The sequence below is a fragment of the Limulus polyphemus genome, unplaced genomic scaffold (genome assembly GCF_000517525.1).
Source record: "Limulus polyphemus unplaced genomic scaffold, Limulus_polyphemus-2.1.2 Scaffold2151, whole genome shotgun sequence".
Taxonomy (NCBI): Eukaryota; Metazoa; Arthropoda; class Merostomata; order Xiphosura; family Limulidae; genus Limulus; species Limulus polyphemus.
In genome coordinates, this window is record NW_013667761.1 from 140671 (window position 1) to 154225 (window position 13555).

The following is a 13555-nucleotide window of genomic DNA, read 5'->3' on the forward strand; positions in this document are numbered from 1 at the left end:
GGAGGCAGCTAGTCATCACCACTCACCGCCACTCAAGGGATGGCAGCTAGTCATCACCACCCACCGCCAACTGAAAGGGAGGCAGCTAGTCATCACCACCCACCGCCAACTCTTGGGCTACACTTTTACCAACGAATAGTGAATTGTTGATGTATTTGGTAGGCGAATAGTAATCCATTCAGTAGGACTTGAGTTCTAGAGTACAATCATTAGAATCTACACTAGTAGTGCATGATGTTAATGTTCACTCTAGCGAATAGTTGACCTCAGGAATAGAGTGAACTTGTCAAAGAAACGTTACTAGTTTCTTCTTCATTCGAACGTGATTTTACAGGTAAAAAATGAGCTTATATTTAGCATTTTCTTAAAAACAACAACGACAAAAATTGAACACAAAAAACATCTCGATCACGATGTGTCTTCTCTGCCTGCAAAGTCTTCTAATGACCACTTCCATCTCCAGGCGTATCTTGCATATAGTTGCGTGGATTAAAAACTCAAAATGTTATATTAGTCTATTTTGGTAGGTTTATTTACAAAAATGTCTTAAACTGCAAAGCTATATTAATAGTTTCTGACTGACATCGCTTCCATAATATTACATATAAATAAAACCAATAATTTTCTCTAATGTTCTAGTATTTCTTTAATTTCTTTTCTTCATCAAAACGTGAATTTCAGCGAGTAAAATATGACGTAGAGGCCTAATCTATTCGTTGATTCGCTATTTCGCTGCAACAGACTAGTTTATCCGAATTCACGGCTCATCAGTGCCGCCTTGCTTGAATAGTCTTTGTAAATTGATTATTGGAAGGAAGCAGAAAGTCGATTTTAAATAGATCAGTAAACTTGTAGGATATCGATAGCTTCTGATAGCGAAATATTGAGCTAATAAAAATGACATTATGGAGATATAGGTCGTGATTTTATTTTTATAGATATGCATCATAAAAGAGGTTTTTGGTATTTATAGTGTTCCTAATATTTCTTATAAAAATTGCAGTTATTATTACGATTTGGAATTGTTAGTTTACAACAATGGGGAAAAAATTGAAACAATTTACGATGGGTTGCTGCTGTGCTAAGTAGAAAAAATCACTATTGACTGTGAAAAATTAAATGTTTAATGTCATTTGTTGTTACAATAAGTCAAAAGCCAGTATTGTATATTTAAAATCGTTCATGGATCTTTTGTTGAAAATAGAACTGTTCCTCATTATCAATTTTAACTCGCCACAAAAGAGGTAATGCATTAATAATTAAAACTACCCACTGTTTCCATAAGAAATCATGGTAGTTACTTTAATACATACTTATTGAAATGTACTATAGTAACGGTTTCTATTGTTGGGATTATTCGGTACAAAGAATATTGTAAAGTCCACTACATTTAATGAAAGCGTTTGATTTTTTACGACTGTAATTTGTACTGATATTCACTGGTAGGCCTAAACATCCTCCCACCGTTCAACATATCTCTGTTAACCCAATACTTTTAATTCTCTCTATATCGGCATATTATCTTCTCAAGACTTATCTTTGTTAACCATTAAGTGATTTAAACTTACATTTTACAGCCACGGGTATGACGTGAGAAGGTGCTGGCAAAGAAAGTACTTTCTGGTTTGTCGTAGAAATAAGAGTAGCAGTTAGTTTGAGGCTCAAATGAAAGATGAATGCAGTTACTACAAACTAAAGTACATTCCTAATGATAGGATAAAACCATCTTGTCCCAGTGAAGAAAAACCGAGTGAGGACGTACGAAAGAGATTTTTCAAATTCGAAACTATTAAATTTTCCGTTTTGATTCGAGATGATGTTGGCCAAAAACCTCAATTTTGAGTCACTTGAAGACTTCGGTTACGAACTCTGAATGATTTGAAACTACTTGTGTTTGAACACTGGTCAGAAAACTCGACTTAAACAAGCAACAATACTTTAGAGTCTGCACAACGCCATAAAATGACACATTTTTTTGAATAATGACATATGAGTAGTTGAATATCTTGTGCTTATTGTTTCTTCATTTTTTGCACTTTCTCTAAAAGTAAAAGATAATTTGGCTTTCTCCTTTTAGTTCACGACGTTAAAATACGAGTTTTGATACTCGTAGTGTGCACAGTACAGATAGCCTATTGTGTCGTTTTGTGCTTAACAACAAACAAACAAAAACCCATTACTATGTGATAGTCGTGAGTTTGGCATATCATATTTGTCTTTTATTTGTGTACTTACATTGATACTCTCTACTGTTTATACATTTAAAAATAAATATATTTTTATGTATATTATTTCAGTTTCTGAAATTAGACTGGCTAGCCTTTCTTAAAGGCTTTTTTTTTGCAGTTGGGACTAGTTTAGTATAATGTAAGATACGAAGATAAATGCGCGTTTTCATGCTGCATCATGGTAAATGTAAATTTCATGACTCTTAGTTGACAAGGGGGATATTAATGGCCACCAAATTAGTTTCTGTCAGAAACGAAACAACTTGGACATATTTTACACGCTTTTACTACAAAACTTTTTATTGAAAACTGTGTTCTCTATAGTTAAAAGTGCACAGTATAGAAAGGTTAAGATTCGTTTTGGCTAACCCTGGTCAACAGTTTGGGTAAAGGGAATGTTGCAACCACAATACACCATCACAAACTTCTCCCTCAATCTCTACAAACATGGCAACAGAACAGAGAAACAGAAACAATGTGTGCAATGAATGCTTGTTTCAAGTAAGGACTTTTCATGTGATGATGTTCACATTTTCGCTAGGATGTTCATGTGCCCCACCGTCAATAACTTTCGAATGACGTCAACAAAGGACGCCATCTACTAAATAAACTGACGATAATCTAAATTATATCACATAATGAAATCGATCAAGACGTGAATTAATTAGACATGCTTGTGAGATATTGGTCAGAAACACAAAACCAGGTTACCACGAGATATTTTGGTCATGCCAAAAGAAAGCAAGTGTCAGAAAAAAATCTTGTAATTTCTAAAGAAAAAATTGTCATCCTTCTAGTTATCTTTATGTATACGTCTAAAACTCGGATCTATCGCACCGATCAACACCAATCATAACTGGGTAACAGTTTTATAACTAGGTAGTATTTTTATAGCTGAGCAATAAATAAAACAATTGAAATTTACACAAAAATATGTTTCAAGATTTTAACCAATAAAAATTACAAACAAAAAAGGAGTAAGTTTTAAATATAAAACAGTAAAAAAAAGATATTTGTTTTTCTTTAGTAAAAATCTCATGAGTATTGCAACAGAAAAGCAAGATACTTTCATTGATAACTGCGTCTACAAAGAAATAATAAAATCTACTCTGTGATGTAATGCAGTGATGATAGCTCATTTTTAAAGTAAATTTCAATAAAACCATTTTTCTCATGGATGGTTAACATTATTGAATGTCAAGTATGAGTACATTGTTGTAGAACTGTCAGACAATTCCAGAAAAGGCCGCAGGCCCAATAGCCTTCCGCAGGAACTCGCGGTTACACCTGCCCGGAGGTCGGATATTTCTGCTAGTTTATTTGAGGGTATTAAGTGATGGAGCAAACATTAACAAAACCACTTGGAATGAAATCAGTGGTGCATTGAATGAAGAAGGATGGGAAGGCCTTCTCTATTTCATACCATTCAACCATCATATCATCCATAATGCATTTATATTACCCAAATGTATGTCTTCTACGTTCTGACAACACTACTATGTTCATGAATATGAAAATATAAATTACGATGTGAAAAAATAGCTGAGTAATGTATCCAAGTATTAATTACAATAACTTCCGTGTACAGAAATCCTTATCTCATTTTGTAATATTTTCTAAGTAATGTGCCCTTTATTCCTGTTGGTTTTTGTTGAGAAAATTGTACTACATTATCATTATTTTCGACTAGTCTCCCCTACATTTATTCTATTTTTTCTGCCCAGAGTGTGGTGGGAAGGAGGGCTTGCTTAATTCACAATAACCATTAATACAACAATTTCACTAACTTTCTAATTAGATTCTTTCTCGTACATACAACAATTTCTCGTATGTCAAGTCGGTAACGCAAACTCTGTTTATAAAACCAAAATAAATGTTTCGCAGTAACTCGGACTTAACAATTGCATACCTAACTCATTAACTAACTGACAGACTCAATAATAAATAATCGTCAACTCTAGCGTAACTCATGTTTCATAATGCTTCAACTGTCCAAAACTTTAGACGAAATACCAAATATTAAGATATGCGCTTATCGCGTCACCTCAAACTTCCCTCTGTCTAAACAACAATACAAACGTCTGAATTAAAAAAAAAAGAACATAGCATAAAACAATACATAATAATTAATCAAACTTGAAGGAATAAATAAAAAATACAATAGAATAACAAAACAAAATGCGTGAAAAAACACTTGCAAACGATCATGACTGGATAAAGACCGTTACTACCCCGATCTTGACTGGATAAAGACTGTTACTACCCCATGAATTCACAGATTCTTACAAATTTAGATTTAATGAGCAATACCTTCAGCTACTGGGAAAAGAAACATTTTGCCCACAGTCTTCTGCAAAAAGAAAATAAATACAAAAATACTTATCTTTGAATTGATATAAGTATACTGGTACAGGGCTTTTAATCCTGAAGAAAAACGACCTAATTTTGACGGATCCACAAGGGCATATTAAAAAAACTCAAAAGAGCGTTTGTTGATGTTTTCAAAAAAAAAAAAAAAAAAAAAAAGAAGAAAAGAAAAGAGAACAGATTTGGTAACAATAGCGTGTGTCACGTAGTAATATAGGTTTATCTTACATTTGGATATGCTTAGCTAGTAAACGTGGATTTCCTCGGATTACTCCCGTTTCCCCCACAACTTGTTTTCGGGCATTGGATTTATAGATCCCCCCCCACCCCCCTGAAAATGGGCCTTTAGGTTCATAATACTTTTGTGAGAAGAGACGGGGGTTTACCTGGAACTGATCACCATCGACAAACTGGAACTACGAAAAGGAGGACAACATCTAGTGGCAATTGGGCCTTCCCGACTCCCTTCACATCTCCGATTTTTTTTTACATTACTGCAGGCAGAAAACTATCCACACAGCAACCACGAGAGGGATAAAAGGAAATAAACTTTTTTGAGCATTTCCTGTTGTCTTTCTAAATTTAATTTCGCCTAAGTTTAAATTCTGGAAAGACTTCAAAACCGAAACACCCGTCACGGGAATTGGATTACGTTTAAATTTGGACAAAAATCATCTCTAATGCATGGGGCCTGTGCGTTTTATTCCGGGCCCGAGATTAACTCTTCCTTACACTTAACTTCATGAACCAATTTTTCATTATACGAAACATTTCATTTTATAATATTTTTTTTGTACACTTAAAAATCGTATCGTAGAGGGTTTGTAATAATTAGAAAATACAAAATATAAGCTATGCTTTCATTTACTTGTTAATTAGAGGATACATGACATTATGATCAAGTAAGTTTTTGAGAGTAGGCCTAGAATACTCTAAACTGACGTCATGGAAACCTAGAAACTTTGCGAAATATCTAGAGATAGGATTAGGTATAAATACATGTGAGTCATTCGATGAGATAAGTAAGCTTGCAGAGTAAATTGGAGAAGCATAGATAGTTAACCATCTGTTTTGTTATTTCCGTTATTTGAGCAAGCAGGTGTGAAGTTGTATAAGTGATTTAGTTTTTGTACGTTAGTCGAAGTCTTTTCGTTTGAACGACATTTGTAAAAATAAAACTAGTATTGAGGTCAGGTTATACAAATGTAATTTCTTCATCAATGCTTGCTGCACAAGCACCTGGTATGCCCTGAATGAAATGGTACAGATGTGGGCCGCGTGATCTCGTGCGAAGCATGCGGTAATTATTGCTTCTCGTAAAATGTGGAAAATAAAATAAACAAACAATTGGGATTATAAATACTATGACAAGGAAAGTAGAAATAAATATGTTTAACTTGTAAAACATTTACGTTGTAAGGATCGTGCAAGTTAATTCAGTTACAAAACAGTAAGATGATGCTTACTGTCTATAGCCAATCGGATTAAATTATGCACCAAGTGTTTCGGTTACAGCACAAGCCCCTGTATGACCGTTATATTTAGAGATTTATAACACTTGGTATTGTTATCTTGGTATAAAGAAACTGATTTGATGAAGTTTAGTTACTGGAACTAATGAATAAGTAAGGAAATTGAGTTGGGAGAAGAAAAAAATGAAATATCACTATACTTATCTGTTTGTTAAGGACAGCGGTAGGTCTATGGAACGCAACGCTAAAATTTGGGGTTCGATTCCCCACAGTGGACACAGTTGATGGCCCAATGTGGCTTTGCTATAGAATAAATTAACTGTTAGAGACTAAAATCACACATAGTCACGTGACACCTAAAGCCAAAGTAAAGCTACGCTGGAACGGAATGTATTAGAACTACTCTTTGACATTTGGCGTTTCGTAGGTAGTGTGTCACCGAAAACTAATAGCTTTTGGGAAGGGTATCTGACAGCTCTTTTTGACGCAAAATATTCATAGACTCAAAATATAAAGATGTCTTTAGATCGGGAATTTACAATTACCAAGATGGAGATATCTCTTGTAGTTTATAGCATTGAAAAATAAATAAATAAATATTGACTAACCAGATAGAGACCTTTAAATAGTTCTCTTCCAGCCTTAGTATGTAAAGTTCGTTATCGCAACGTAATCGAAAAGTGTCTCCACCTGGAAGAGCTATTTCAATACGCAGGTTGCCTCTACGAGATATTCGTTTAACTATCGCATACTTCAAGCAACTGCGTGATGAAACGGGTAATCGTACTATTCCACATAAAGACATAGCAGTTAAGTCGGCTATGGATGTTTGTGCGATCGGACTTTAGTTGAAACGGACGCTAAAACATTCTCGTCCTCCTATACTAGATGGATTATAGAAAGCCTGTAGGAAGGGGTGTGTGCGTCTAACATGCCATCCTTACGACTGGGCCTTTTGCAATAAAAAATACGCTGTAGGGCTATATTCAAAATGCACGATCGTCAGATGAGTATGATCAGACGTAATAACATGGACTTTAACGACGTGATGAAGCTCAAAATCATTTTAATATAACCTTCTCAACCTCTTTTTCTATAAGCCATGGTTCTGTATTCATTTCTCTGTGTACCCAACTGCAATGTAGCGCTTAGAGCAACTAGATTTGTACATAAAATTGAAATCTGTTTATGAACATCGCGTGGCACTGCGTTCACGTTATTTCTGCTTTACAGTAATTACACGTCATTTCATGTATACATGATTCATTATTTGTTTGCATTAGTATATATTATAGAATCTTAAGAGCAATATTTGTTTCTGTATCAACATCCGTTTCTGTCGACACTCGTGTTAATTACCAACACATTCTTCATAACCATTTGGTTGTGACACGTGTTTCAAACCTGCTGATTAAACTGTTGTGTTTGTTCCGTGTATACACTTATTATTTTCCTACTATCTTATATCTTTGTATACTGTTCCTATTTCAGATCTAGCGGTGGATTTCGTGCGGGAATATATTGCATTAGCGACGCATTTATATATAACAACCTGGTCCTGTTAAGCCTAGAAGATGTCTGAGGGAACTTTATACAATTACACATGTTCTGACAAGGGGTTGCTCTTACCCATAATTAACGAATACACGTGGTCACGCGAGGCACGTGCATTTTTGTATCTTATTGGCCTTCTCTACTGCTTTTTGGGAGTGGCCATTATTGCTGACATCTTCATGTGTGCGATAGAAAAAATCACCAGCAAAACACGGAAGATCGTCTTGTCTTCTACAACCGAAACGGAACCAGAGATCATTGAGGTACGAATTTGGAACGACACTGTAGCCAACTTGACCTTGATGGCGTTAGGATCAAGTGCCCCCGAAATTCTACTATCTATAATTGAAATTGTAGGTAACGGGTAAGTACAAATGTTGATTGTTTGATATTTTTAAATAGGGTTAATTGTATTGCTTTTGAATGATTCTTCAAAATGTCACACATGCCTCTTCCGATTTAAAAAAAAAATCATTCTTTATCCGATTTAAAAAAAAAAATCCCAAACAATTCTAAGTTTAGATTTTTTAGGAGCTGTCTCAAGTAACTTACTGTTTCTGTTTCATCTGTTGTGTTCACATTGTTTCCTCTAAAATCTCTCTGAACCTTTTGTTTTTGTCTCAAGTTACAAACAATAACTGGTCAAACATATTAAGCTTTATGAAAGAAAACTTAAATTAAAACTACGAATTTTTGTCCATTAACACTACAGTTGTACATTTTAATAACAAAAATATACAAACTTCAAAACGTACAACTAATAGATAGGTTATATGATATTATTTATCAGGTAAAAATATGGAAAAAGAAAACAGACTAAATGTTGGGGTTCCCGAAAGTTCTGTTTCAAGAGTAAATAACACCAAAACTATGAGTTGCAAATATTTTTTTTTTTTTTTTCAAATTCGTATGTTATGCTGTGTTGCAACGTACAGAGTACATAATTCTTCTCGTGATTCATAGCATGCGCACGTTTTACTGATATAGTACAAATTGCAACGTTAAGTTTCCCATATGCGTTGTCATTTTAGTGTCTACTGACTGATAACACGCTACTGTATAAGGGTGCGAGTGGTTAAAACAGATTACTTTTCCAGGCGGCCTTCGGCTCAATTTCTGGGAAATATTAGCTAAAATGAACCTGGATGTGAAGAGAAGGTTAGATGATACCTTGAGGTAAAGAAAACTAAAAAGGTTAATTTGCATATATATTTACAAGCGTGTGGGTTTTATCATCCTGTTTACCAACAATTTTTTATCATTTAGGTGAATTGCATGTATAAAAGAATTTGTCTAACGTTACGTTATCACTATTTCATCACGATTTAGGCCTAATTTGCTAATATAAATGTCGGAGAAGGTAAACATTAGAAAACATCAACAGCCTTTGGTATTTAAAGTGGATTGCGTACTTGAGGATGAAAGATATGACGCTTATCAGAATTGTGTAAAGCTATTGTGAAAACATGAAGACATGCACGTTAATCGTATGATATGTTTGAAAGCAGTGAGTTGGAGGATAAAGGACGAAATAGATAAAAGAAATGGTCACGTGATATCGTCTAGTGTATAGGTTCTTAACCTGGGGTTCATGGAAAAGTTGTGCATAATAACGTTGTGGTCCGTCGAGATGAAAAAGAAAAAAAAAAGGTGGTTCACAAACAAAACCAAAAGTGTGAGAACTTGTCCACAGAGAGAGAGAAAATAAGTTTTCTGACAAGCAACTTGTCACTTAATTTGAAATAACACACCTTAAGAGTTTTAAAAAGAAGATTGAGATGTTATAATAGGGGTGGAAGTCGTCCCTTTAAAGCTTGAATTTTACTGAATAAATTAACATTGAAACCGAGTGAAATTCGCACCGGAAACTTTGCTTACCGAGCGGATGCTTTAGATAACTATCTCATCTCATGTGTTGAATAAATTCAATATAAACATTAAAAAAAAAAAAGAAAGAAAAACGCAGTGCATTTCAACGTTGTATTCAGTATTTAAAAGATCTAGGTAAACTGTTATTAACAACCCTCCCAGTTTTGTTCATTTTACGCCACAATTAATACGAGACTGGTACATCTAAACATTATTATTTAAGCCTGTACATAGAATTTTTGAAAGGGGGGGGGAGTACTAATTTGTGGGATCAAAAGTCAACACACATTGTACGAAGTCCAGTCATTAGTTAAAGCATGCCAATGATACGGGGCGTTTGGGGACATGTGACTATTTCAAGTCCAAAAATGTAATGTTTCATCAGAAGAATGTAGACTATGTAGGAAACGTTAAATATTATAAGCAGCTGCGCTATAACAATATAGGCATAACTTTTTTACATCGCAAACATAGGGGGCTCAGCCGAACCCCCCTGCGGACGTCGACTATTTCAAGCCAAAAAAATGTTAATACATCGTCAGAAGAATGTAGACTATGTAGGAAACGTTAAATACCTTAAGCAGCTGCGCTATAACTATATATGCATTTTTTTACATCACAAAATCGGCGGGGGGTTCGGGGGACCCCCATCCCCGCTCTGCGTACTACATGCGTGCTAAACACATCAACGAGTCTTCCTTAGTGGCGGTTATAGACCTTTTGAAAAATGAGGCCAACAATACGATTTGATAAAACGTGGTTGTGTGTTTGTAAACCATTTTAAAGCAATACATATGTACACATTTAATTTACACTTCAAGCCACTAGACAAGTAACCGAGTTAGTAAAAGATGTAGGTCGTGAAATGAACTGCAGCGTATTACAGCAAGCGATAAAAAATGTTATTTTAAAGTATGATATTAAACTTCTCAATTTTACCACTCAAACTTCCAACTTTGCTGTCTTTTTGTTTTAAACAGTATACACAAATGTCATAACATTTGTAAACGTACTTATAAAATTGAGCATTGTATTTAATCGTGGATTTAGCACTTGCACAGAGAGAGAGTAAATAGTAAATTACAAGCCCATTTTATGCTCTTATTAATAATTCATGATATAGAATGTGTAACAATGTTAATGTGACTTGGATTCTAGTCAAAATTAACTGAAAAAGGAAATTGCCAAGAACAGTTAAACTGGGTTGAAATGTTATTCATTTCCTTAGTATTCAGCCAAATATGACCTTCCAGAGCAAAATATGCGTTTAGATGTAATTTTACTATCTAAAACTTCAAATGTTAGGACATCATGACTTACAATATTTACTTGGGACTTATCTTCTAATTATTGCACAGCGTCCTTAATGTCATGACCACCTAATGTCAAGCTGACTTTGATTTCAGATTATTATTATTTAATCTATATGTTTTTCTCGTGTACGTAAAGAAAAACAAAAACGCAAGAACTGAAATCGTTATGTGAGGTGATCAATAAATATGGGGGAAATGTTCAGTATGTGTCGTTCACGAGAATACCGACTCAACTATAGAATAAATTCACAATTCTTTTAAACAAATACGGTATTTAACCTTTACACCATCACGGTTATTTATACAGTGACACTGTGTTTAACATTAAACCCATTTAGACGTTTGTATATATATTTTAATTGGTATAGAGAAAGCTTCTTACGTCACACGGGTACGTGGATTGATAACTACAACTTCTTTGGGAGTATAAAATTATTTATTGTAATAGTTTATAGTGCTAGGCGGGGTCCTCTTTAATCATATTTAAGGCTCAGTCCACATGACAATAAGAAAGTGTTATTTATTAAACTACAAGTTTTTTTTACAACGTAGAGTTTCACTAACTAACAGTTGGCCTAACTTCAATAAATACTTCACAAATAACGTTCAACTGTCAATTACTTGCCATCTTCTCTTGTCCGTACAGCATTTCTCGTAACGCTAATAGTAATACTTCGTTGAAATTTAAAAATCCAATATTCACAAAACTGAACTGGTTGTCTGACAGAAACAAACTTGTTAATTCAATAACAAACCCTCCACTCAAATAGACTCACAAATCAATCAATTCTACTCTAGCTTGCATTTTTTTATCGTTGAAAGCGTTTTTACCGCGTTCGGCAAGTGGCGGTCTCTTTATTTCTGTAGATTTTTTATTTATTTATCGCGAGGTAAACATAATTATAACCAAAAAGTAGAAACTTGACGCAAAAAAGCCAAGTCACTGTATAGTCCAAGTATTATGCATTCTACATACACGCGGACTTTTATTTTCTCTATGTCGACGTTTTTAAGATAGTTGTAGTCATTTAGCCACGGGCTCATGTGACCTAAAAAAAGTCTACGACGATACTAGGTAAACGTTTTCAGAAACATGCAATAAAATCAACATTTCTTTTTCTAATAAATTAAATATACATGTTGCATATTAATTTGCATATGTCGGAAATAAATGCAGGAATAATTTTACTTAATACTTTTGTCAGTCTGAGTACAAAGTGTTCTATGAAATATTTTTGACCATTATATCTTTAAAAGATAATGTTGGTATGACAAGTAATAAGCAAAATATAAGTAATCGTACAGCAACGCCACCTGTGTTTCTGGCTGTAACAAAAAATAATCCTGGCAATGAAAAGGTTAATGGAGGTAAATGTAAACATTAAACTATAATTTTACTAAGCCTGTTATATGTATATAAAATTTGATTTGTAATTTTAATACTTCTAGTCTATAAAATAATAATAAATATTATAATAGGAAAATTATATAAAATAATTTAAAACAACCTTTTTTGTGTATTGTTTTTAACTTATTCGCTGTCCAAATTTATTGATCATGTTCGTTCTTTTTCGGGAATGATTATTGGACTGGCGGTCGATTTTTTTAAGGGGGATGGGGTGGGCACGTGTTACTTTTGGAAGAAGAGAGCTGTTTTCTTAGTGCAAAGCTACATACAAGCTATCTCTACACTATCTACCGCGGGAAATCAAACTTTGGATTTAACAAAATAACCATACATGGAAACCACACGAACAACTTCTTAACACAATAAAAGAACGCAGGACAATTTGTAAATTCTACATGAACACGCCAAACTCAAAACTAAATACACTCAGAAACAACATAAGAAATGAAATAAAAGGACTTAAAGGAGACAGTTGGGGTGCAAACTGTTCAAAATTGAACACGCGCACACACACACACATACAAAAATACTTCTAGTCCCACCTGAAACAATTCATAGAAAACAATAAACACACACACACACACATTCTTATATTCTACATTACAACACAATAGCATCATGGCCTACACGAACATACCAAAAGCAGAAGCATTCATAAAACGCCCCAAAATACATTCAAAACACCAAATAGGCCATTAATGAAAACGTCTTTCTACAACAAAGTTAATAATTACATTAACACGAATAAGGACCTTTTCACACAATCATCTCGGTCGCACCACGACTGATCCAACAGGAAAGTTTTAATAGCCAAGAGACCCCCAGCACAACCACTAACTAAACAAATAACCATAACAGAAATACAAGATTCACCAAAAAGAAAGAAAAAGCCCCCCCCCCCAGTCCAAGACAGACTACAATACATACTAATCAAAAACGGTCCTCTGCGATTGTACGAGCATCTAGCGGGAATATTCAATCTATCACTCAAATCCGCCTACATACCAGCTGCTTGGAAGCTAGCAGATGTTTTACAGTTTTTGAAAGAAGGAAAGCCAGCGAATAGCCAGAAAACTACAGACCAATCAGCAATTACCAAATGCATTGTCAAACCCCTAAAAAAAATAATCAGCTCCAGACTATTGGCGTATCTCGAACTGACATCAAAATTACAGGAAATTCAAAACGGATTCCGAAAATCAAGGCAAGCTACAGATAATCTAGTACAACCCAAAGAAACCACAATAAATGGTTTTAATCGGAATGAATGCACTGTTGCTTGCTTTTAAATGCCTCCCCCCCCCCCCCACTCGGAATGCGGGTCTTTGGTGGGACTTGTTCACT

The 13555-nt window shown here is 34.5% G+C and overlaps 1 protein-coding gene across 1 annotated transcript in view; it reads left to right on the forward strand.

Moving 5' to 3' along the window:
* LOC106466105 (sodium/calcium exchanger 3-like) overlaps positions 1-13555 on the forward strand; it is a 53725-nt gene that overhangs the window by 23666 nt on the left and 16504 nt on the right. The window contains exon 2 of the mRNA XM_022394061.1: positions 7559-7985. Coding sequence (XP_022249769.1) covers positions 7642-7985 — 344 coding nt within the window. The 5' untranslated portion in view covers positions 7559-7641. The remainder of the gene's footprint in view (positions 1-7558; positions 7986-13555) is intronic.